The sequence below is a fragment of the Apium graveolens genome, chromosome 6, assembly GCF_009905375.1.
Source record: "Apium graveolens cultivar Ventura chromosome 6, ASM990537v1, whole genome shotgun sequence".
NCBI lineage: Eukaryota > Viridiplantae > Streptophyta > Magnoliopsida > Apiales > Apiaceae > Apium > Apium graveolens.
Window position 1 is genome coordinate 136,468,690 of NC_133652.1, and position 22,920 is coordinate 136,491,609.

At 41.9% G+C, this 22,920-nt stretch overlaps 1 protein-coding gene across 3 annotated transcripts; it reads left to right on the plus strand.

Moving 5' to 3' along the window:
• Positions 1–22: 22 nt before the first annotated feature.
• Positions 23–22,831, plus strand: LOC141666788 (uncharacterized). 3 transcript variants are annotated; one of them, XM_074472974.1, is made up of 20 exons: positions 23–98; positions 294–351; positions 651–761; positions 1,493–1,549; positions 1,636–1,706; positions 3,182–3,281; positions 17,651–17,721; positions 17,925–18,025; positions 18,135–18,238; positions 18,322–18,375; positions 18,547–18,602; positions 18,749–18,787; positions 18,903–19,047; positions 19,585–19,766; positions 19,959–20,026; positions 20,208–20,280; positions 20,362–20,423; positions 20,491–21,412; positions 21,479–21,769; positions 22,399–22,831. In XM_074472974.1, exons 1-20 carry the CDS (start codon positions 28–30, stop codon positions 22,670–22,672), a joined length of 2,910 nt encoding a protein of 969 aa, XP_074329075.1. In that variant the 5' UTR covers positions 23–27; the 3' UTR covers positions 22,673–22,831. The 3 variants fall into 3 exon arrangements, with proteins under 3 accessions (XP_074329075.1, XP_074329077.1, XP_074329078.1); XM_074472976.1 differs by lacking the exons at positions 23–98; positions 294–351 and having other exon boundaries at positions 663–761; positions 1,503–1,549; XM_074472977.1 differs by lacking the exons at positions 23–98; positions 294–351; positions 651–761 and having other exon boundaries at positions 1,492–1,549; positions 3,187–3,281.
• Positions 22,832–22,920: the final 89 nt, after the last annotated feature.

The window sequence follows — 22,920 nt, forward strand, 5'->3', positions numbered from 1 at the left end:
AGTTCCCTCGCTTTCTTTTCTAAGTATATGTTACCGAAGAACACTCCCCTTTTCAGACAAAAACTCAAACCTCAAACTCCGATACACCTCTGCTCCAGGTAATTTTTTTACCGAGTTTTATGTTTTGTGTTGTATGGTGATGTTGATATTCTGTATATGTCACTCAGCCTACTAGACTAGTCCTGTTTGTCTGCTTAATACCGAGAAGATGCTGATTTCTTCATTTTGGTTATAACTTAATACTTACAAAATCAACATTCTTTATGATCATCTTCTCATTCTTTTTATCCCAGGAAAATGTTGGTCAACGGTCACAATGAAGATATGGAACTTTCTAACTCTTGTCATAAGGTAGGCTGATTATTGCCAATTTAATCTTACTGTAAATTCTACTATCACATTAATGCCTAATGTTTGGAAGTCTCTGCTGGAATGGCTAGAAAATATTATCTCTTCTAGGTTCAAATATATATACTACCGTTTCACACTGTTAAACTGCGACATTTGTTATATATTTGAGATTAAGGTACAAGCTAAAGTGCCACACTGTATGTTTCTTTGCAGTTGTTTGGTTTGCTTGTTAAATTTTGTCTTATCATAGTTCATTTATATTAAATTTGCTTTGAGTTTGTTTAAAATGACATTTGTAGGAAAAAGTTGATCCTGGGAAGCCGGCATCCATAACCTGGCAGAGGAAAGTAGATAGCCAAAGAATTCCCCTATCGATGTTCTGGATAAGCTGGAAGGATATTTTTCCTTTGGTAAGTATAAATTTTCAGTCCAACACTATTGGATCCAAGACAAAGGAGAAATGACTACTTCTGATCTCATTCCTTCAAGTCATTAACAACCTAATGAAAGTCCTTTGCATCTTCATTTTCCCTCCTAATTTTAAAGAGTTTGCGTCTCTTGAAGCTAATGCTATTTGTATGGATACATTAGAGTGAATATACAATGAGTTTGTATATCATGTCTAAGTTGCCAAATAGAAGACACCCACTTCTAAGCCTAAATCCATCCTGCAAAAATTAAGAATGTCACTGTTTTCATTTTCGCATCTGACAAATAAATTTAGTCTAGAGGGCACTATGATGATGAAATTGTGATTGCCAACTTTGAAAGTGTGTCTGCATCATTTACAAAATTCATCTTAAAATGGACTCTTCTTGAAATAAAAGAAAAAGATTGGACTATATATCGATGTTTGGTAATTTTTTAAATGGACAAACTTCTTTCGCGGCATACTTCTTGCGAACTTTTGATATTGCAAGTTCCATTTATATGATTTCCTAGTGATCAAACCATCCATTGTTGTGGTATGTAATTTAGTAGTCATATCATACACGTGTATTAACTTGAACACACGTGCATCGCAATGGGGTTCTAATGTTTATTCAAGTACCTATCCAGATCAATCTCCATTTATTACTGGTTTTTTTTACCCCCCCCCCCCTTCTTCTTCTGTCATTGATTCTTTGCTTATCTTTCGTAGCTTCCAATAGGTTATCGAATGTGGCGACAACTCCGAGAAGAGGCTGCTGAGGGAAATGTAATTTTTATTTTTATCGAAGATAATTACTTGATGAATGTCTTTAACTATGGTAATAAGATGCCTTAAAATGTTCATCCTTTCAGGGGATACCTATCAATCCCTTCACAGAGCGTGCTGTCACTTCATGTCAAGGAGTACCACTAGGTGGAATTGGGTAAGCCTATTGTTCTTCTTTTACTACCATGCTTTGTTGATATACGTGGTGTACTGATAAACAAGATTATAACCCAAAGTGAAAGAATTTTGATTCACATTCTCAAATAAGCCCAATAAAGAATCTCTGAATATACAGTTTTATGTATGGAACATAAATGTTAAAGTATGCTTCCTCTCACACAACCTAAACTTTGTTCACAGATTTATAATAGCATATATGTGTTTTTTCTATGCATTACTGGTTGATCAGAACTTCTTTAGCAGTCATGCTTCTATGTTGTCAAGGACCAAGAGAACGCCTTTGCAAATAAATTTTGTGGATAATCATGTCACTTTTACTGGCTTAGCTGTTATTAGATATAAAATTCATTAAATCCATAGGGATATTGATGGCGAGAAGTTCCTGGAACTTTATATTACTACACCCTGAGGAACATGTCTAATCCCTCACTCTTACTCTGGACAAAACACTGTTTACCTTCACCTTCACCTTCTCATTCTATATTTGATTTTATATCTGCCTTTTGGAGTGTACTGTTATGTAACTAAAATATATTTTTACTATGATTCTCTTTTATTTCTGATGGCAATGAAACCAACATCTATTATCCTTTGATGTGCATAGAAGAACCATTCATTGCATGGAATCCAGCACACCAGTTAATTTTATAGTAAATTATGTGCGCATAGCTTCATAGTGATTGGCTTCTGTGCAGAATTAATCATATGACCATTGCCTTTAGAAGCACTTACCACTATGCTCACCATCACTTTAATAAACCTGATGCTATCACAATTTAGTCTACTCTTAGAGTTTCCCATGTGGACCATTTATATCGGTGGTAGTTTAATAATAGTATCAACTTACTGAACTGTTAAACTGTAATTTATCGACATTGTCAGAGTTAAGATACTTAATGGGAGAATTTTATGTAGAAAAAGAGTTCTGTACTCCAACATAAATTTGAATAAGATACCACTGATTTATGATAATGGTGTAGTTACCAGATTGCTATATGTTGTGTTTGGTTGGGGAGAATGGAATGGAATGAATAAATAATGAGAAATATTAAAAGTTGGAGGGATGATTTGAGAAAAAATGGGCGTGTTAAAATTTGTTATAATAGAGACTGTGAAGAAAATGAGTAGGCTAAGGAATGGAGCATACCCTCTCAAATGGGGTGTTTTAACTCTACTTTAGGGTGTTAGGAATGGAATGGAGGAAAGAATTAAAAATGTAAACAATCATACATATTATAGTTCAAGTTTCATTCCATTCCCTCCATTTTCATTCACCCCAACCAAACACAATTAGTCTAACACATTTCATCTATATACTACTGTTTTTTGTTCCTTAAATTTCAATATGTTATCACCTTTATGTAAAACAAATTATAAAGCACTGAATTCGTAAAGTGAAATGAACATCACTAGATTAACTTTCTATTTTGTGTCTGAAGATAAAAAATTCAGTGCAGGAAGCATTGGAAGATCGTACAAGGGTGAATTTCTGCGTTGGCAACTATTTCCTAGAACTTGTGAAGATAAACCAGTTTTGGCAAATCAATTTTCGGTGTGTATGATTTTCTTATATTTAAATATGTACTATACTATCTTTATAGCAATCTTTGGGTACCTCTAATTAAAATTTTGCATATTTGAAACTGGTATTTCTAATATGACATAATATGAGTACATATATATAATTATGAAGCTAAAATACCATCCACTACTAGATCAAAGAGTTGTTTACAAAGTTGGTTTGTTTAAGTTGTAAACACATATTATGTACCATTTGCCATAAATTCATAGGATGTGACCTATTAAAAAAATTGACAAAGCAAACTCTAGCGGAAAACATTCAGTGACCCAGTTTACAGATTTTGATTCGAACATTAGTGTTGACGGAGAAATTTGGGAACAACAAAACTTGAGGTTAGTAGCCGGAAACAAGATCTGTGATGCCTGTTTTTCGTCGGAAGTGTGAACAGTAACCGATGAATCCGATGAACAGTGTTCGTCGGAAAAGATGAACAGTGTTTGGTGATGATGATTATTGGGGGCTGAGATTGCTTAGGATTAGTGGTGGCTCCTTTGCGCTCTCGCTTCTGACCCCTTACAATGTGCCTACGTACCCCTATTTATAGTGGATCAAACACACGTAGTTCTTGGGGCACAAGAAACCTAATGGGCTTAGATTTCTTATCCCGAGGCCCAATGGGAAACCCACTGGAAACCGTCTTCTACTAGTTTTAGGAATGTCCGCCGATGAGGCCCAACCACAAAGGCCCAAGGCTCGTCCACGGCTTCGAGACTTCACGGATGAGGCATCTCCCTGGCCAAGGATAACCCTCCGCTACCAGCTGTAGCCGTGGTTCACCCCAAATGTTGGACGCATCCTTGTCCCCCGATAAGGAGCCCCTACCAGATTGCAGGACCAGTGATCCCAAGCTTTTGGGTGCAAAGTGCAGGATACTCCAAAGTCTCTCAACGAGGACACCCGTTGACTACAGAGACAGAGCTCCCAAAGCACACACCAGATTTCACCCCACATCCCCAATGAGGACACCCATTGACTACAGGAGGAGGCCTTCAGTCCAGGCATACCCCTGGAGGTCTCTGACCACGGACACCGCCTTTCTTGTAGATATGCTACAGGAAGGAGTTCTTCAATAAAGTACCTGCACCAAATAAGTTAGTAATAATAATTCTCCATCTTCCTTGAATCATCCAAAGAACCCATCCAAGCAGCACATAAAAGCTATATTTATATGTTCAAGTAGAAGGTCAAGGCGCGCCCTAACATCTCTGTATGTTGGCACTGCCCTGTGTTACCAGCCTTTGGTCTCTTCTTATATCATTTTTCATCGTAGGGCGCGCCCTAAACTATTCATCTTTAGGGCTCGTTCCAATTCTGTCTAAATCAAGCAAGTCTGCCAAAACAATCATGTCCAAACAACCCGTCCAAAGAGTCTTCCTTGCTCTAGGCGCGCCCTAAGGCTCATTTACACTACAGGTTTCAGTTAAGAGAATTCTCTCCTTCTTCTCGATAATTGGACGCGCCTCCTTCACATGTTGGAGGGCGCGCCTTTAAAACATGATAACCACAACTATCAATCAGCTATTCAATCAATGGGGCGCGTTCTTAGGGCGCGCCTTCTATTTATGGAAAGTCAATCTCGTCTTTTCCCTAGATTTCAGGCGTTTCTCCTTTAATTCTGCCCATTATATTAATCTTAATCTAAACATTGTTTATACCAATTTTTGGGCATAACAACTACCCCCCAAATTCCATATGTCATTGAAAATGGGATTGGAATTTTTCTTCATCTTTATTAAAATCTGTATAAACAAATCTTCCAATACTTTTTACAGGGCGCGCCCTGAATAGGGAGTATCTCCCAATTTTTCCCTTAAAGTTTCAAGGATTTCATAATAATCAAATAAGGCGCGCCTCCTATAGGGCGCGTCCCAGAAGTTCAAACGTTTTTTTTTAAAAGCCGTTCCCCTTATTGGGGATTCACAATTGATATGATTGATTTGACAACTGTCATATTTTTTACTATAAATATCGGTCATAAGCAGTCATTTTTTCTTTTACTTTTACCTTCTCTCTTTTTCTTACTTTCTCTCTCTTCTCAAAAGCTCCAAACCCAGCGGTATTGCTTTGCTCAGAACCGGCCTTCTCAGTCGTCATTCTCCAAATCTCTTTCAGTCAACTCCTTCTCCATCCGAAAAGGTATGGCTGGCTTCTTACATTTCTGAATTTCATTAAGTAAATCACATTGTATGCCATGTTACCTTTTTATCTTCCACTTCTGTTCTTGATGATTTATATGAAATGATGTATGTATCTGTGTATGTATATTGTATATGCATGATTTGTAGTTCTAGATCCAAAATCACTGGGTCTAATTTTCAATTTTATGTTTCTGGGAATCCCAAACGTCTATCCCCCAAAAGTGTACGCCCTATGGTAAGGCGCGCCTCTTTGTTGATACGAGGCGCGCTCCCTTTTATTTTTAGCCACGCCATTGTCACCTAATTTGCTAGTCTTCATAGATATATTTTTTTTACTTATAACTGTTTGATAGAATAGGACGCGCCTTCTTAGTATATGGCTCTTCTTGCTCTTTCTTTAAATCTATCCCTACCTTTTCTGTTTCCTTCATTCTTTCGTATCTCGTTCTTTCGTATTGGGCGCGCCCTCAACATTTCTTTTGGTTTTCTTAACAGCTGGAAGACGAGGGCGCGTCCTCTCCTTTCCACCCTTTCAAGAATTTTCACATTAATTTGGGGATTTATTCGCCCCCAAATACTTACTTTGATCCTCAACCTCCAAACGCCCACCACACTCCTGAATTTCTGAACCGGGTGGCGCGCCTTCTTCTGGATTCCAAAGAGGGTACCTTGATGGCAGATTCCTCAGATAATTCATCCACAGACAATATTCTTTTATCTCGTAGGAAAGGCAAGCAGAAGCTGGTCCAAAAGGACAGATCTCCAATCCCAGATAGGACAGAGCTGGACGACAATGATTGGTTCGAGAGTTTGAACGCTGATAGATATAGGGGCATTGAGAGGGGCGTCAACGTAGGAGCATGACCCTCTAAAGTATCCTACAGGACCGTATCCCAAAGCCCGTCTCCCCAACACACAGAGGGCGCGCCTAAGTCCCCTGTTTCTGAGGGCGCGCCTGAAGCGAGCGCGTCCCCTCTTCGCGATGAGGGAAATTTCTTTGATGAGGACTCCTTCCAATTTTCCACCTCTCCCGAACCTTCTCCAATCCCTTTCCACCACTGGGAAGTTTCTGATAGTGAATTAGATTTTGACTGGGATGAATTTGAACCATGTACTGAAGCTGTGAAGAAGCGTTTTAGGAAGGAGCATGGGAAGCTTTTCTGCGTGGGCCTGTCCTCAGCTTGTTCAGATGAGCAACTGGGATGGCTTATGGAATTTTATGACATGGAGGGCATATGGGCGCGCCCTTTAAGCATGATGCGGCCCCATATCTTTAATTATGGGAAAAACTTTAAAATTCCCAGAATGGTGACCAGCCCCAAGCTGGTATCTTTGGGTATAGGCGCACCCTTACACCCCTACCTTAGGGAAGTGATAGAACTGTATGATGTTGCTTCACTTCAACTATCTCCCAACAGCTACAAGTTTATCCTGGCTCTGTTTATCCTCTATATGGACTTGGGCTTTCCTCAACCGTCAATGGCAGAAGTTGCTTATTTTTTCAATCTAAGGAAGTCTGATCATGGGTACTACTATCTGGTGGTGGACAAGCAACATAACAAGAAGGGTTTTTCTTCTGGCAAGCTTAGCCATGAGAAAGATTGGAAAGAGAACTTCTTTTACCTGTATGACGTTCCCAGAATAAGGATAAGGTTCAACAAGTCACCAAGTAAGGGCGCGCCCTTTCGTCCTTTCCCTTGTGTTATTTTTACATTTTTTTCTCATCCTTATACTTTTTCAGACAGACCAGCTTCAAAACCCCTTAAAGGCGAGCCCAAAAAATGAGTTGAAGCCCTTCTTAGAGTGGCTTCTGACAGGTGGAACTTCAAAACCTTAGTCACTCGACCCAACTTGATGCGAGTAGGGATCCTTTCTGACCAAGTAGGAATGAAGTGCAAATACGTAAAATTTAGGAAGGGTGCTCCTGTTTCTCATGTTGTTGACCTAGGCAGCGAAGAAGCTGAAGAAGAAGAAGAGGAAACAAGGGATGGCTCCCTACAAGACCAAGATCCTTCAGGTTCATTCACTGTAGAATATAAAGGCGCGCCTTTTCACTATTGGCGCGTCTTACTTCTTTTTTTTTTGTTAACTCTCCATTGCCATACTGGATAGAAAAACTTTCGTTCATTTATTCTTCTTGCATCTTTAAGGCGCGCCCTGTTACTTTAGGCGTAGTATTTTACTCATGTTTATCAATGTTGTCTCTATCAATTGCTTCTATTTGTTGCATTATTCAACATATTTGACTGTCATGTCTAACTAATATGTCTTTATGTCTTGTGCAGAAATGGCTCCTCCAAGAATCCCCAAGTCTTTTAGGGCGCGCCCTGGTGATAAGCCTAGGCCCAAATCGAAGAAGGATGCCCCTGCTGCACAGGCATCTGTTCCAACTTCTGCCTCCATCCCTCAAACTGCACCTGCTCAAAAGAGGCCCATCATTTACCTCACAGAAAAGCAGGGTGCGCCTAAGAGGCAAAGAGCAGAGGGCGCGCCTTCCATCTCTTCTGCTGCCCTGAATGCTCTTGGCCCCATGGGTTCCCTTCATGTTTCAGATGAAGAAGTGGAGCAATGGCAAACCATGGATTTGGGAGACGCAGCTCGTGCTTCAATAAAGGCATCTTGCCAATTGTTTATCCACTCCACTCGAGTGGTGGATAAGTTACTGGAAGAGGGGGCGCGCCTGGAGAGGCTGTAGGGGGATAACAACATTTTGAGGAACACCCTCAAAGACAAAGACTTTCTGCATGCCAAGGACATTAAAGCTAAGGATTCTGAGATCTCTTTTCTCAAGGATGAGGTGGCCAATCTTACTTCCCAACTAGAGATTGCCAACAAAAAGGCTACCTCTCTCCACACTGAGCTGGGTGCATCCAACTTGAGGATTGAATATCTTGAGGAGCAACAGAAGCTAGGCTGGCCTGATGAAAATAGGGAGATATCTGATGAGGCATTTGCCAATGGTTTTCACTTCTACAGAGTGGGCTTTGTGGCCAATGATCCTGGCTACTCCTTTGAGAAGTTTGGGGAGGAGACTGTTGCTGAGATGGTGGAATTCAAAAAGGAGCATGCCACTGAAATCAAGGCAAGGAGGGTAGAGCTTGGATTGGAAGAAGAAGAAGAAGGGGAGGGCGCGCCTCAAGAGGAAGTCTCCAAGGACGCGCCTGAAGTTGATCCAACTATCCCTCTCCAATCTATTCCTCCAACAGACCAGTCCCAAGGCGCGCCTTAATCATTTAAAGTTTTAAATTTCAAATACTTATGAGGAGCCATCCCTCTTTTGATGCTGTGCAAAGTTGTATGACTTGTTCTTTCTGCTACTCTTTTATTCTTGCATGTATGACTCGTTAATTTCATCTTTACTCAAAAATTTGTTAAGTCACTTTGATTTTCCCCTTGGCAACCATATATTTCCATGGAGTATGTTACTATATGGCGCGCCCTTATAGATTTTTGTGTGATCTCAAAGTTTATCATTGTGTTTCTTTCCATTAGTATCTTTGCCATATTTTAGTTGACTTATTGGTCCAATAGGCGCGCCTTATTTCAGTGAGTTTTTTCCCTGAATCTTACTTTGCTGACCATGTGCACTTATTTCCTTCATCTTTGTCTACTATATCTGTCATGATCATAAAGCAGGAGTTATCAGATAGGGCGCGCCTCTTTATAGGGCGCGCCATTGATGTTTTTCAGATGAGAATTTTCATGTTAAGCAAATACAGTAACTTTTGAAGTAACTTTTCTCTTTTGTTGATAACGCGCTCTAGTGGGTAAATTACACCAGTCTCATGGCTACTATGCTCTATGGGGAAATTATTTGAAAAAAGAAAGAAAAAAAAATCTTCCTTCTGCTAGTTCCGAGGTTCGCAGTCATGTGTACTACCCCCCGAGGCTAGGAGGAATTTATTTGCTACTAGCCTATTACATAAGAATTAAAACAATGAAACAAAGGGGACACAACCACACCCTACTGATAATACTTCCGCAAATGTTCTGCATTCCATGCTCGAGGAATAAGTTTACCATCCAGATCTTCTAAGCGATAGGTCCCTTTCCAGAGTATAGCTTTGACTTTGTACGGTCCTTCCCAATTAGCTCCAAGCACCCCGTGCTGAGCTATCTTAGTGTTAGGCATAACCTTTCGCAACACGAGGTCTCCAACCTTGAATGGTATGGTTTTTACTTTTTTATTGAAATACCTTGCGACCCTTTGTTGGTACGCAGCGAGCTTCAATTGAGCGTTTGTCCGGGTTTCATCTAGCAGATCCAAGTGGAGCCTCTGGTTAACTTCTGCATTTTCCTCGACGAATGCATCTCTCCGTAGAGATCCTGCTCCTACCTTCACGGGAACCATGGCCTCATACCCGTAGGTCAGCAGAAAAGGGGTTTCACCTGTGGTCGTCCTAGGTGTCGTGTTGTAAGACCAAAGGACCATAGGCATTTCTTCTGGCCAATCCCCTTTCTTTTCTTCTAACTTTGCCTTCAAGGTATGTTTTATGATTTTGTTTATGGCTTCTGTCTGACCATTACTTTGCGGATGATAAACCGCGGCGAAATCTTTTTTAATCTTTAAATCTTCACAGAGCTTCCTTAACTCCTTACTATCAAATTGTTTTCCATTGTCTGAAATGAGCTTGTAAGGAATACCAAACCTACATACTATGGAGTTGAACACAAAATCCCTTATCTTCTTTGCCGTGATCGTGGCTAGTGGCATGGCTTCTGCCCATTTGGTGAAGTAGTCCACAGCTATCACGGCGTATTTCACACCCTCCTTTGCTTTGGGTAACTCTCCAATGAGATCAATCCCCCACATGGCAAAAGGCCAGGGACTTGTTAATGAGGTAATGGTGAATGTCGGGACGTTGGAATAGTTGGCGAACCGTTGGCAACGATCACAAGCCCGGACAAAATTGAAAGCTTCTTCCCTCATAGTCGGCCAGTAGTACCCTTGTCTGAGCACTTTTAATGCCAAGGAACCACCTCCGAGTGATTGCCACAAATCCCTTCATGCACCTCTCTGAGAATATAATTTCCTTCTTCCCTGTCCACACAACGTAACAGTGGCTGGTTAAATCCTCTCTTGTATAGTACCCCGTCATACTCGACATACTTTGCGGCTTGGTACCGAAGACGTCGAGCCTGTAGTTTATCCTCCGGTACAGCCCCTGACTGAATATAGTTATGGATGGGGGTCATCCAGTTTTCTTGTGGGATTTCTTGCGTTTGAAACACCTCCACCTCTGGGATACTTGGTACTTCTTGGATTCCCAAAGGGATTTTTCCAAGTTGAACGCTGTCCATCTGTGAACCCATCTTGGCCAAAGCGTCCGCATTACTATTCTCTTCTCGCGGAACACTTTCCAGTTTGGTACTTGAAACTTTTCCCAGTAGGCGTTTTGCACATCTCATATACAGCTCTGTCCGCGGTCCTCGGGCTTGGAATCCTCCGTTGACTTGATTGATAACTAATTCGGAATCACTTCGAACTATCAAATTCACGGCCCCTACCTCCAGAGCTAACTTCAGACCGTTAATCAAGGCTTCATACTCAGCATCATTGTTGGTAGCATGAAATTTGAAATGGATATCACTCATCAAGCGGTGCCCCTCCGGAGTAACCAAGACTATCCCGGTACCTGACCCGCTGTTGTTTACGGCCCCGTCCACATGTAATGTCCACCATGGGTGGGGGAGTTCCTGCTTCTTTTCGTCCTGATGACTTTCCTGTGAGGTTGGTTCTGCCGGCACTATGGCCTTATCATCAATTTCTGCATCAAACTCAAGTACGAAATCGGCCAGCGCTTGTCCTTTGATTGCCGTGCGTGGACAATATTCCAAATCGAATTGCCCTAGCTCTATGGCCCATTTTAACATTCTTCCCGACGATTCGGGTTTATGTAAAATATGCCGGAGCGGATAAGCGGTGCGAACTTCTATTCGGTGAGCCTGAAAATACGGTCTTAGCTTTCGTGCCGCAAGAATAAGAGCGTACACTAATTTTTCCATGTTGGTATATCTGGTTTCCGCATCCAACAACCTTTTGCTTACATAGTATACAGGCCACTGGTGGCTTGCTTCTTCCTTTACCAAGACGGCACTGACAGAATATTCTGACACCGCCAAATACAGAATTAATGTTTCTTCGTCTTCTGGCTTGGCCAACATCGGTGGATTTCCCAGTTGTTCTTTGATTTTCAGAAAAGCTTCTTCACAATCAGGGGTCCACAGAAAATCCTTCCCTCTCCCTTTGATCGCTTTGAAGAATTCTTTGCACCTATCCGACGACTTTGACACAAATCGATTTAGGGCCGCGATCCTTCCTGTTAGAATCTGTACCTGTTTGACACTGGTGGGAGATTTCATGTCTAGCAGAGCTTTTATTTTTCCCGGGTTGGCCTCAATTCCCCGGTCATTGACCATGAATCCCAAGAATTTTCCCGATTCTACGCCGAACACGCACTTTTGTGGGTTTAGTTTCATCTATATTTTTTCAGGATATGGAACATTTCAGTTAAGTCGGCGATGTGATCTTCCGCCCTTTTCGATTTCACGAGCATGTCATCCACATACACTTCCATAGTCTTCCCAATCTGCTTCTTGAACATTTTGTTTACCAACCTTTGATAAGTGGCACCGGCGTTGATCAGGCCAAATGACATTCGGATATAGCAGTAAAGCCCTCTATCAGTGATGAAAGAGGTGTGCTCCTGGTCAGGCTCATACATAAGGATCTGGTTATACCCGGAGTATGCGTCCATGAAGCTGAGCAGGGCATGTCCCGCCGTGGCGTCGACCAACTGATCAATTCTTGGTAGGGGAAAACTATCTTTTGGGCATGCTTTATTTAGGTCGGTGAAGTCCACGCACGTTCTCCATTTGCCGTTGGGCTTTTTTACCAATACCGGATTTGCTAGCCATTCTGGGTAAAAAGATTCTCTAATTAGTCCGACGTCTAGGAGCCTTTCTACTTCTTCTGCTAGGGCTGTAGCTCTCTCTCCACTTACGGCCCTTTGTTTTTGTCGAACCCCTTTATGCTTGGGGTCGATATTCAATCGGTGGCACATTATTTCTGGATCAATCCCCACTAATCAGAATGGCTCCATGCAAATACATCAAGGTTTGCCAACAGAAATATTAAAAGACTTTCCTTTAATCTTGGTGCCAATTGGGACCCTATTCTCAGAACCTTACTCGGGTCTTTTTCATCAACGGGGATTTCGATCGTATCTTCTGCTGGCCCCATCTTTTCCGTCGGCATTGGTATCCGGGGATCCAAGTCAAGGGGATTATAGATCTCCTGGCTTTATAAAGAGGGTGCATCCCCTTAAGGAGGTGTGCCTTGCGTAGTAGAGTCATCAATTTTTTCAATATATTTCGCGGGCGAGGGTGCTCCTGCAAGAGGAATGGCATCACCCTGTTCGAGGCTTTGCAAGACATCAAATCTTCCTTCCAAACGTTCCCCATGGAAATCTGCTTGGACTATGGTATCCATCGCCTCTTCTTCTTCTTCCAACATCTCAATTCTGATTGTGTCTTCCAAGTACAACATTGTCGAGGGCAACTCAGAGGGATGTTCTTCTTCTTGCTCAACATAATAGTGGACTCGGATTTCCTCGGTTGGTTGCTCAACGCTTTTCTCCCGATCCACGTCCAGAGTATCATCGGCGTGGGAGTCTTTTCTGAAACCTTTCATTGCTTGCCTGTAGCACTCCCGTGAGTCATATTAGGAACCCCTGATACTTCCCACTCCATTCAGCGTTGGAAATTTGATAGTTAGGTGATGAATTGAAGTGATGACTGTCATTTCCCGCAGAAAAGGTCGTCCCAATAACACGTTGTGGGACGATTCCTGATTCAGGACCTTAAATTCAAGCATCTTTGTTACCGTCAATGGGCTTTCCCCCAGTGTACATGGGAGCCGAATCGACCCCATGACTCTAACTCCTGCACCTGAAAAACCGTAGACCCACGAGTCTTCCCCCGACATATCCTGATCAGGCAGTCCCATCTTTTTGAAGGTGCTGTAATAGAGGATGTTTGTTGAGCTTCCATTATCCACGAAGGCTCTATGGACATTCTTTGTTCCGATTTGGATGGAAATAACCAATGCATCATTGTGTGGGTGATGTACCCATCGGGCATCTGTTTATCTGAAAATGATATCCATGGACTCACCCTTAAACACCTTGGGTGGCCGGGTTTCCACCCTATAAATATTTGTGAGAGGCCTGAACCGGGCTTCCCTAGCGTATTTTGCCAAGGCTCGGTTGCTGCATTCCATTCCGGGATCTCCCCCGTAGATTGTTCGGATACTGCCATCTCTGATAAATTTATTTTCCTCCAGGGTATCATTGTTTGTCCCGCGTGGGGCTCGTCTTTCCTCTTCCCTTCTTCTGTCATCCTTGTGCTTCCTTACTTCCTTGACTACCCATTCTCCGAGGTATCCTTCCTTGATAAGCGCTTCGATTTCGTCTTTTAAATATCGGCACTCATGCGTGTTATGTCCAGATGATTCATGATATTCGCAATATTTTTTCTTGTCTTTGCTTTGCCATGATGATAAGGCTTCAGGTTTTCTAAATAGCCCTTTATTTCTGTTTACCTCGTAGATATGATCGATAGATGCAACCAAAGGCGTGTACCGGCTTGTCCTGTACTCATAGTTTGAGGGAGGGCTCCATCCCCTCCTTGTGCTTGTTGTATTTACCCGGTCTGGGCTTTGACTATCCCTTCGGTATCTTGGGCTTGGAGACCTATCCCTCTTCCTTCCTTTATTTCTCTGACTCGACTGTGAGGTTGGTTGTAATTCTGCCAAAGATTGTTCTATGGCTTTAAAAGATTCTGCCAAAGCGAAGACATCCGCTAGAATGGCCGGATCTTTCCCTTGCAAGTGCTTCCAAAAATCTGATCCAACCCTTAATCCTGCGATCAGGAAGCTTTTTAAGGCTTCGTTTGATGCCCCCCTCACGCTAGTAGATTCGGCGTTGAACCTTTTGAAGTACGATGTCAAGCTTTCATTTTCCCTTTGCCTAACATTGGCAAGAGTTGTGACAGAGGGGGCGTATCTCACTGCTGCTTGGAACTTAGTTAAGAACAAATTCTTCATCTGATCCCACGAGGTGATCACCCCTGGCCCGAGCTTTTGAAACCACTGCTGGACACTTTCTCTAAAGGTTGCCGCCAAAAAACGACATCGAGCCAAGTCCGGGACTTGGTACACATCCATCTCTATATTAAAACGACCCAGGAATTCCACCGGATCTGAGTTTCCGTGGAAACGGAGATCGCTAGTAGTGTTGCGATACCCGGCCGGCAATTGTGCATCCCTTACTACTGCCGAGAATGGGGAAGGGATTTCAGCTGTAGCCGTCACCCTGCCATCGAGGTGGTTAAGTAGCCTTTTTAGATTTCCTACATTGAAAGTTCCCACGCCGGGAATGGTCTGCATTTGAGGCTGCGGACCTTGGGGTTGTAATGGAGGTATTTCCACTTGATTCCCCCCGGGAGGGGCTTGTTGCTGGTTTGTATTCTGGGTGTCTTCAGGTATTACAATTATTTCAGGATTTCGTTCTTGATTTCTCCCTTGATTCTCTTCCCCACCTTGGCCGCGGCCCCGAGCCGTACCGCGATCATAGTTTTCTGTATTCCTGGGATCATCATGTTCCACATAATCATAGCCATCTGCTTGGTTATTCCAGCGGGAATCACGGTGTCCGCGGTAATTGCCACGACGGTATCCGTCTAAATATCTGCCTCGGCCTCCACCTCTTCCTCTCCATTGAGGCTTTCCCCATCGATCGTTTCCATACCCACGTCCATACCGATCCAGCGATCTGCGGGGAGGAGCTCTCTCATGATCGCGGTGCCGCTCCCGATTTTCCTGGGGATTCGGGGGCACACGCGTTGGATCGCGGTGCCGCTCCCGATTTTCCTGGGAATTCAGAGGCACACGCGTTGGATCGCGGTGCCGCTCCCGATTTTCCTGGGAATTCAGGGGCACACGCGTTGTATCATGGGGCGTCACATCTCCGCGATCAGCTTCTTTCTGCCATTCAAGTAACACCATTCTCAAATCGTCATCGCCCAAGCGAATCCCCAAGCGATCTTTCAGAGCTGCGAAGCCTCGTTGCTGATTCTCCGGCATTGACTCCGCCTGTCGGCGTTCCTCGAGACTACGTCCAGAGCGGTGCGGATGGGTGGCTCCCCGGTTATCTGTTCGCAGAATTTCCCGTCCATCAGCATCTTCTTCCACTAGCTCAATGATCGGGGACGTGTCATTAGAATAGTCCAGGCGTCGCGAGGTTATCGACACGCTCCCTCTCTCGGTGTGGCCATGGCCGGCCGAGACATCCCTATCTGTCATGGGTGATTTTCCAGGCGCCTGAGCCGCTCGGTTGTGGCGAAGACCCCTCCTTGCCTTGCGTCGTTCCACAGTGCTCAACCTTGAGTCGAAACCATTCAAAGCATCGCCCATACGATACAGTTGTTCCAACAAGTCGGCGTTGCTGATGAGCACATGTGGTTGTCCCCCAATGTCCGGCGTGGGACGATCAGTCATTGGCGGAGCGTATGGTTCATATTCGTAGCCGTGATCAGAATCTTCTTCAGAACTTCCATCATAAAAACTTCCATCGTGATATTGAGACATCCTTCCTCCCAGATGTAGATCTTGTTCGACCCCTCCTTCTAGCGCCAATTTGTTGACGGAGGAATTTGGGAACAACAAAACTTGAGGTTAGTAGTCGGAAACAAGATCTGTGATGGCAGTTCTTCGTCGGAAGTGTGAACAGTAACCGATGAATCCGATGAACAGTGTTCGTCGGAAAAGATGAACAGTGTTTGGTGATGGTGATTATTGGGGGCTGAGATTGCTTAGGGTTAGTGGTGGCTCCTTTGCGCTCTCGCTTCTGACCCCTTATAATGTGCCTACGTACCCCTATTTATAGGGGATCAAGCCCACGTAGTTCTTGGGGAACAAGAAACCTAATGGGCTTAGATTTCTTATCCCGAGGCCCAATGGGAAACCCACTGGAAACCGTCTTCTACTAGCTTTAGGAATGTCCTCCGATGAGGCCCAACCACAAAGGCCCAAGGCTCGTCCACGGCTTCGAGACTTCACGGATGAGGCATCTCCCTGGCCAAGGATAACCCTCCGCTACCAGCTGTTTCTCTAATCCGTTGACGCAGGTATAGCCGTGGTTCACCCCAAATGTTGGACGCATCCTTGTCCCCCGATAAGGAGCCCCTACCAGATTGCAGGACCAGTGATCCCAAGCTTTTGGGTGCAAAGTGCAGGATACTCCAAAGTCTCCCAACGAGGACACCCGTTGACTACAGAGACAGAGCTCCCAAAGCACACACCAGATTTCACCCCACATCCCCAATGAGGACACCCATTGACTACATGAGGAGGCCTTCAGTCCAGGCATACCCCTGGAGGTCTCTGACCACGGACACCGCCTTTCTTGTAGATATGCTACAGGAAGGAGTTCTTCAATAGAGTACCTGCACCAAATAAGTTAGTAATAATAATTCTCCATCTTCCTTGAATCATCCAAAGAACCCATCCAAGCAGCACATAAAAACTATATTTATATGTTCAAGTAGAAGGTCAAGGCGCGCCCTAACATCTCTGTATGTTGGCACTGCCCTGTGTTACCAGCCTTTGGTCTCTTCTTATATCATTTTTCATCGTAGGGCGCGCCCTAAACTATTCATCTTTAGGGCTCGTTCCAATTCTGTCTTAATCAAGCAAGTCTGCCAAAGCAATCATGTCCAAACAACCCGTCCAAAGAGTCTTCCTTGCTCTAGGCGCGCCCTAAGGCTCATTTACACTACAGGTTTCAGTTAAGAGAATTCTCTCCTTCTTCTCGATAATTGGACGCGCCTCCTTCACCTGTTGGAGGGCGTGCCTTTAAAACATGATAACCACAACTATCAATCAGCTATTCAATCAATGGAGCGCGTTCTTAGGGCGCGCCTTCTATTTATGGAAAGTCAATCTCATCTTTTCCCTAGATTTCAGGCGTTTCTCCTTTAATTCTGCCCATTATATTAATCTTAATCTAAACATTGTTTATACCAATTTTTGGGCATAACAATTAGCTCTTTATGGTTTTGCCTGCTTTATTTTCTATAGTTTAAAGAACTATTTAAACTCGTTAAAACATTGAATTAATTTACTCATGGAATTTTGTGCAGGTGTTTGTTTCACGCCCAAATGGTGAAAAGTATTCGACCGTACTATGCCCTAGGAGTCCAGAAATGCCAAAGTGAGTTACTACTGTGATGTTTGTTTTAAACTTGTTATTCTACATAATATTTGCCTTGCACTTAATGGATGCTCAGATTTTTATTGTGAATGCAGAAAAAGAAAGGGGAAAAGATGTTTAGCTTATTTCTGTACAAATGTATGAATATTAGTTCTTACATTAAAAACTCTGGTTAATCTCTGAAAAATGATGTATACGAACAGAGACGATTTAGCTACTGGAATAGGATCTTGGGACTGGAATCTGACTGGGAATAATTCTACATACCATGCATTATACCCAAGATCTTGGACTGTGTATGAGGGTAATCTTATGATTCGTGACTTATAAACAACTGGCCCATCATTGTCCACAACTTTCTTTATGTTTAATTCTTCTATTATAAATGTCGATGCAATTCTCTATAAATGCAGGTGAACCTGATCCAGAACTGAGAATAGTGTCACGTCAAATCTCTCCCATTATACCGCATAACTATAAGGAAAGCAGCTTCCCTGTGGCAGCTTTTACTTTCACGGTGAGATAGTAGTACTTGATTTTTATTGTTTGAGACTAGATAGTTTACTTCCTGCTGAAATAGGTTGGTTCATTTTGTTTCAGCTGTCTAATTCTGGGAAGACTCCTGCTGACGTGACCTTGCTTTTCACATGGGAGGTATTATGTGTTGTTTTTGTGAAAACTAGTTATGTTTTCAACTAATATTTATGGATTGTTTTCCATTTTATCAATCAGAGCCATCCCCTGGCTTGAATTTTATTTAGAAAGTAGAGACACTTGACCAACAACTAGATCTTACACAACTTTTTTTTTGTTGATTCTATTCAGAATTCTGTTGGTGGGGTATCTGGAATATCTGGCCACCATTTCAATTCCAAGATTATGTAAGAATGATATGAGTCAACCTCTTTCCAGAAATTATTATTTTAATAATGGTTGGTATAAAATAGATTTATTACATTTTCATCAGTGTTAAAGAATAACAGAGTTTCTTGGTTGATTCTTAACATTTAACGTTAAACTTTATTAGGGAAAAGGATGGAGTTCGTGGTGTGCTTCTGCATCACATGTAAGTTACCTTCAAATAGATCCATAATATCCAGAATAGATAAAAATGCAAAACCACGGATAACATTTTTTAACGCTACATCCAAAACCATTGTCCTGACTCCCAGTTGATGCAGGAGTGCCGATGGACTTCCACCTGTAACTTTTGCTATTGCAGCAGAAAAGACGACAGAAGTTCTTGTCTCTGAATGCCCTTGTTTTGTAACGTCTGGGAACTCTCCAGGCATCACAGCAAAAGACATGTGGAATGAAATAAAAGAGGTTTGTCTCCTATAATTGCATTTGTGTAATGGAAAATTTATATTTTGCAAATAAAAACTAATAATTTTCTTACCATAACTTGACACTGGGAATTATTCTAAATTTCGTCACAATTGAAGTTCAGCAATCAAGATTACATTTTACTTTTTTTTCCTCCTCGCCCGTACTTATTGTCACTTGTTGGTCTCGTGTCTCATTAGCTTTAATCATATTTAATTAGGAGCAGAACACGCCTAGAAGAAAATTTGGAAAGCCTGACTGACCTCGGAAAAACCTTTTTTTTTGAGGTGATTAAACATAACATTTGCAAGTCTGTTGAGATTATTTGAGACGAGACCTATAAGCTGAAACTTTCATAATCTATTTTTGATCACCTTCATGCCCTTCACTGGTGGTGTTATTTACTCGTGGTCTTGTAGAACTAAATCCCTATAGCGTTGGAGATTATTTGAAACGAGAACTAATTTCTCAATTTTGTTTAAATTTCTAGGTGTATAGTATATACATTCTACTGAACAAACCTTTTTTTCCCCATAGCGTGGATCATTTGATCACTTAAAGTCTGCTGAAGTGGCAATGCCTTCAGAATCAGGGTCCTCTATTGGGGCAGCTGTTGCAGCTTCTGTGACAGTTCCACCTAATGCAGTTCGCTCGGTTACATTTTCATTGGCATGGGACTGTCCACAAGTGCACTTTCAGAGTAAAAAGAGCTATAACAGGTGGAGGTCTATACATATAACTTTGAAGTATAGGATTTGATTAGCCAGAAGCATAGATGTTATTTGCATAAACTTACAACCTTTATACTTAGGGCCGATCATGTAATTCCTTTTTAGTTGTACCCACTTTCTGGCAAAAAAAAATAAATTATATAATATCTAATTTTTGCTGAAAGAAAATTGTATACACAGGCGCTACACCAAATTCTATGGCACTCAGGGTGATGCTGCAGCAGATATCGCACATGATGCTATTTTTGGTAATGCTTCTATTCTTTCTTCAGATCATGAAAGATTGTTAAGGTAGTAATGCATGAGAAATGGAAGACAAATTCTACAACTAAAATTTGCTTGTTGATTAATATCCTAAAATAAATCATATGTCAATTTACTTCTAAAAGGATAATGGCTTGAATATGTTTTTTCACGTCTTAATCGTAGAGCACTGCAACTGGGAGTCCCAGATAGAAGCGTGGCAAAAACCCATTCTCGAGGACAAGAGACTTCCTGAATGGTTAGCTTTTTTAGATACTTCTTTGCTTATATAACCCAAGCTTCCACAGATAAATACCAATTTTTCTAATGCCTTTCTCAGGTATCCGATCACTCTTTTCAACGAGCTTTACTATCTTAACGCAGGGGGGACAATATGGACAGGTAAAGATGGAATTTTCTATGTACCACGTCGAGCTAGAAAAATAGCTAAGCTTTAATTTTCTTGCAGATGGATTGCCTCCCATTCATGATTTATCAGTAATTCGGCAAAGACAATTTTCCCTTGATAGGTCCAATACTGACCTTAAGCAAAACAATTCCAATCACAATGATACAGCTGTTTATATTCTTGAGAGCATGGCGTCGGTACTTGAAGAGATTCACTATCCAGTTTCGGTAAATTCAGCAATTGGAACAAAACTGCTTCAGGGGGATGAGGAAAATATTGGTCAATTCCTTTACTATGAAGGGATTGAATATCACATGTGTAACACGTATGATGTCCATTTCTACTCATCATTTGCGCTAACCATGCTATTTCCCAAACTTGAACTTAGTTTACAGAGGGACTTCGCAGCAGCAGTAATGATGCATGATCCTAGGAAAAGGATGCTTCTGCATGATGGTACTTTGGCCCAAAGAAATGTTCTGGGTGCTGTTCCTCATGATATTGGAATGTTCGATCCATGGTTTGAAGTAAACTATTATAATCTTTTTAATACGGACACTTGGAAAGACTTGAATACAAAGTTTGTTCTTCAAGTCTACAGGGATGTGGTTGCCACAGGTGATAAAAAGTTTACACGAGCTGTTTGGCCTGCTGTTTACCTTGCAATGGCTTACATGGAGCAATTTGACAAGGATGGAGATGGGATGATAGAAAATGATGGTTTTCCTGATCAGACATATGATACGTGGTCCGTCTCCGGTGTGAGCGCATATTGCGGTGGGCTGTGGGTAGCAGCTTTGCAGGCTACTTCGGCTTTGGCACATGAAGTTGGTGATGAAGGATATGCGAATTACTTTTGGTTTAAGTTTCAGAAAGCAAAGAGAGTTTACGAAAAGCTGTGGAATGGTTCTTACTTCAACTATGACGACAGTGGCAGTACTAATAGTTCGTCCATCCAAGCGGATCAGTTGGCAGGACAATGGTAAGTTCATACTTTATATACAAGTAATATTTTGATGTACCTATAAAGTGAATATTTACTTTGTAGGTATGCGCGAGCCTGCGGTCTTTTACCAATTGTTGATAAAGAAAAAGCTAAATCTGCCCTGGAGAAGGTGTATACATTCAATGTGCTAAAGGTAAATGAGGGAAAAATGGGAGCTCTGAATGGAATGCTTCCCAGCGGAAAACCTGACTTGTCATCTATGCAGTCAAAAGAAATATGGGCAGGAGTTACATATGCTCTTGGTGCAAGTATGATTCAAGAAGACTTGGTAGATATGGGGTTTCAAACTGCGTTGGGAGTCTACGATTCGGTTTGGTCAAAAGAAGGGCTAGGGTGAGTTAAATTTTGTTTGCCCTGAAACTATAATCATTGTCTAAATGCTAAATAGGAGTAGTAATAAACGAATTATTACTACAAGTCTAAAAAACCATTTCTCTCTATTCTTACTTTCGTAAGTTCCCTCACCACCTTGTAGGTCGATTCAGATTATATGGATCAGGTAAATGGTAACACATGCCTAATGATCCACTGAGTTTCATGGATGATGCAATTATTTGCATAAAGTTACTCCAAAGCTCGTACCAGAGTTTGGATTAGACAATTGCTATAAAGGATTTTTCCTTTTCATTTACTAGAAGTTTAATGAAGTTTGCTTGCTTCCTATCTATTATCCTATAGGCTTTAGAGGGAACAGAATATTAGAGGCCGGATCCTAAATAATCATCCTTAATAGGAGTATAATTAGACTGAGATTTCTAGTGCAAGAAATCTATCGGTGCGGATGTGAACTTACTATAAAGTAATTAAAAGATTATTCAGTTATCTGGGACTATATTTATGAAGATTGTGACCTACTTAAAGATAGGTAGCTAAATGATACTGTCACATTGCAAATTTCATATTTTGGTGAACACGGTTTATAGTTCAGGTATCTCAATAATGTTTATATGATCCTGCTGCAGTTATTCTTTTCAAGTTCCAGAGAGCTGGGACCTGAAGGGCAGGTATCGAGCTCTCGGTTACATGCGTCCGTTGGGCATATGGGCAATGCAGTGGGCACTGAGTCGACCAAAAATTGAGCAGGAGATAAGGCCGGAAGTAGACGAAGCTTCTTTGTCCAGGCAACATGCTGGATACACAAAAGTTGCACATTTACTGAAGTTACCAGAAGACAAACACTCCAAAAGTCTTCTCCAGGTTGTTTTCGACAAGACTTGCAAAAGAATGTTTCCCTGACAATAGCTTCTGTGAGAAACTTATAATTTTCAAATTGTTCTAGTGGCTCATCATTCTATATGAAAAACATCTATCTTTGCAATCAGAAAACCCTGCATGATTAAGCTCTTAAAAAACAACTTTTGCGGTTTGTGATCTACTAAATTGTTAAATATAATATGATATATGTGCAGCTATTTCCTTTGTACACAAAGTCTAACCATAGTAAATAGTTGTAGCAGACCAGCAACTAGTAGTTGGGTAGTTCA

Coding starts and splice junctions, on each gene's coding strand:
- LOC141666788 (XM_074472974.1), top strand. CDS start 28: ATGTTACCGAAGAACACTCCCCTTTTCAGACAAAAACTCAAACCTCAA. Junction 20,281..20,361: donor GACAAGAGACTTCCTGAATG/GTTAGCTTTTTT, acceptor TGCCTTTCTCAG/GTATCCGATCACTCTTTTCA. Junction 21,770..22,398: donor TGGTCAAAAGAAGGGCTAGG/GTGAGTTAAATT, acceptor ATCCTGCTGCAG/TTATTCTTTTCAAGTTCCAG.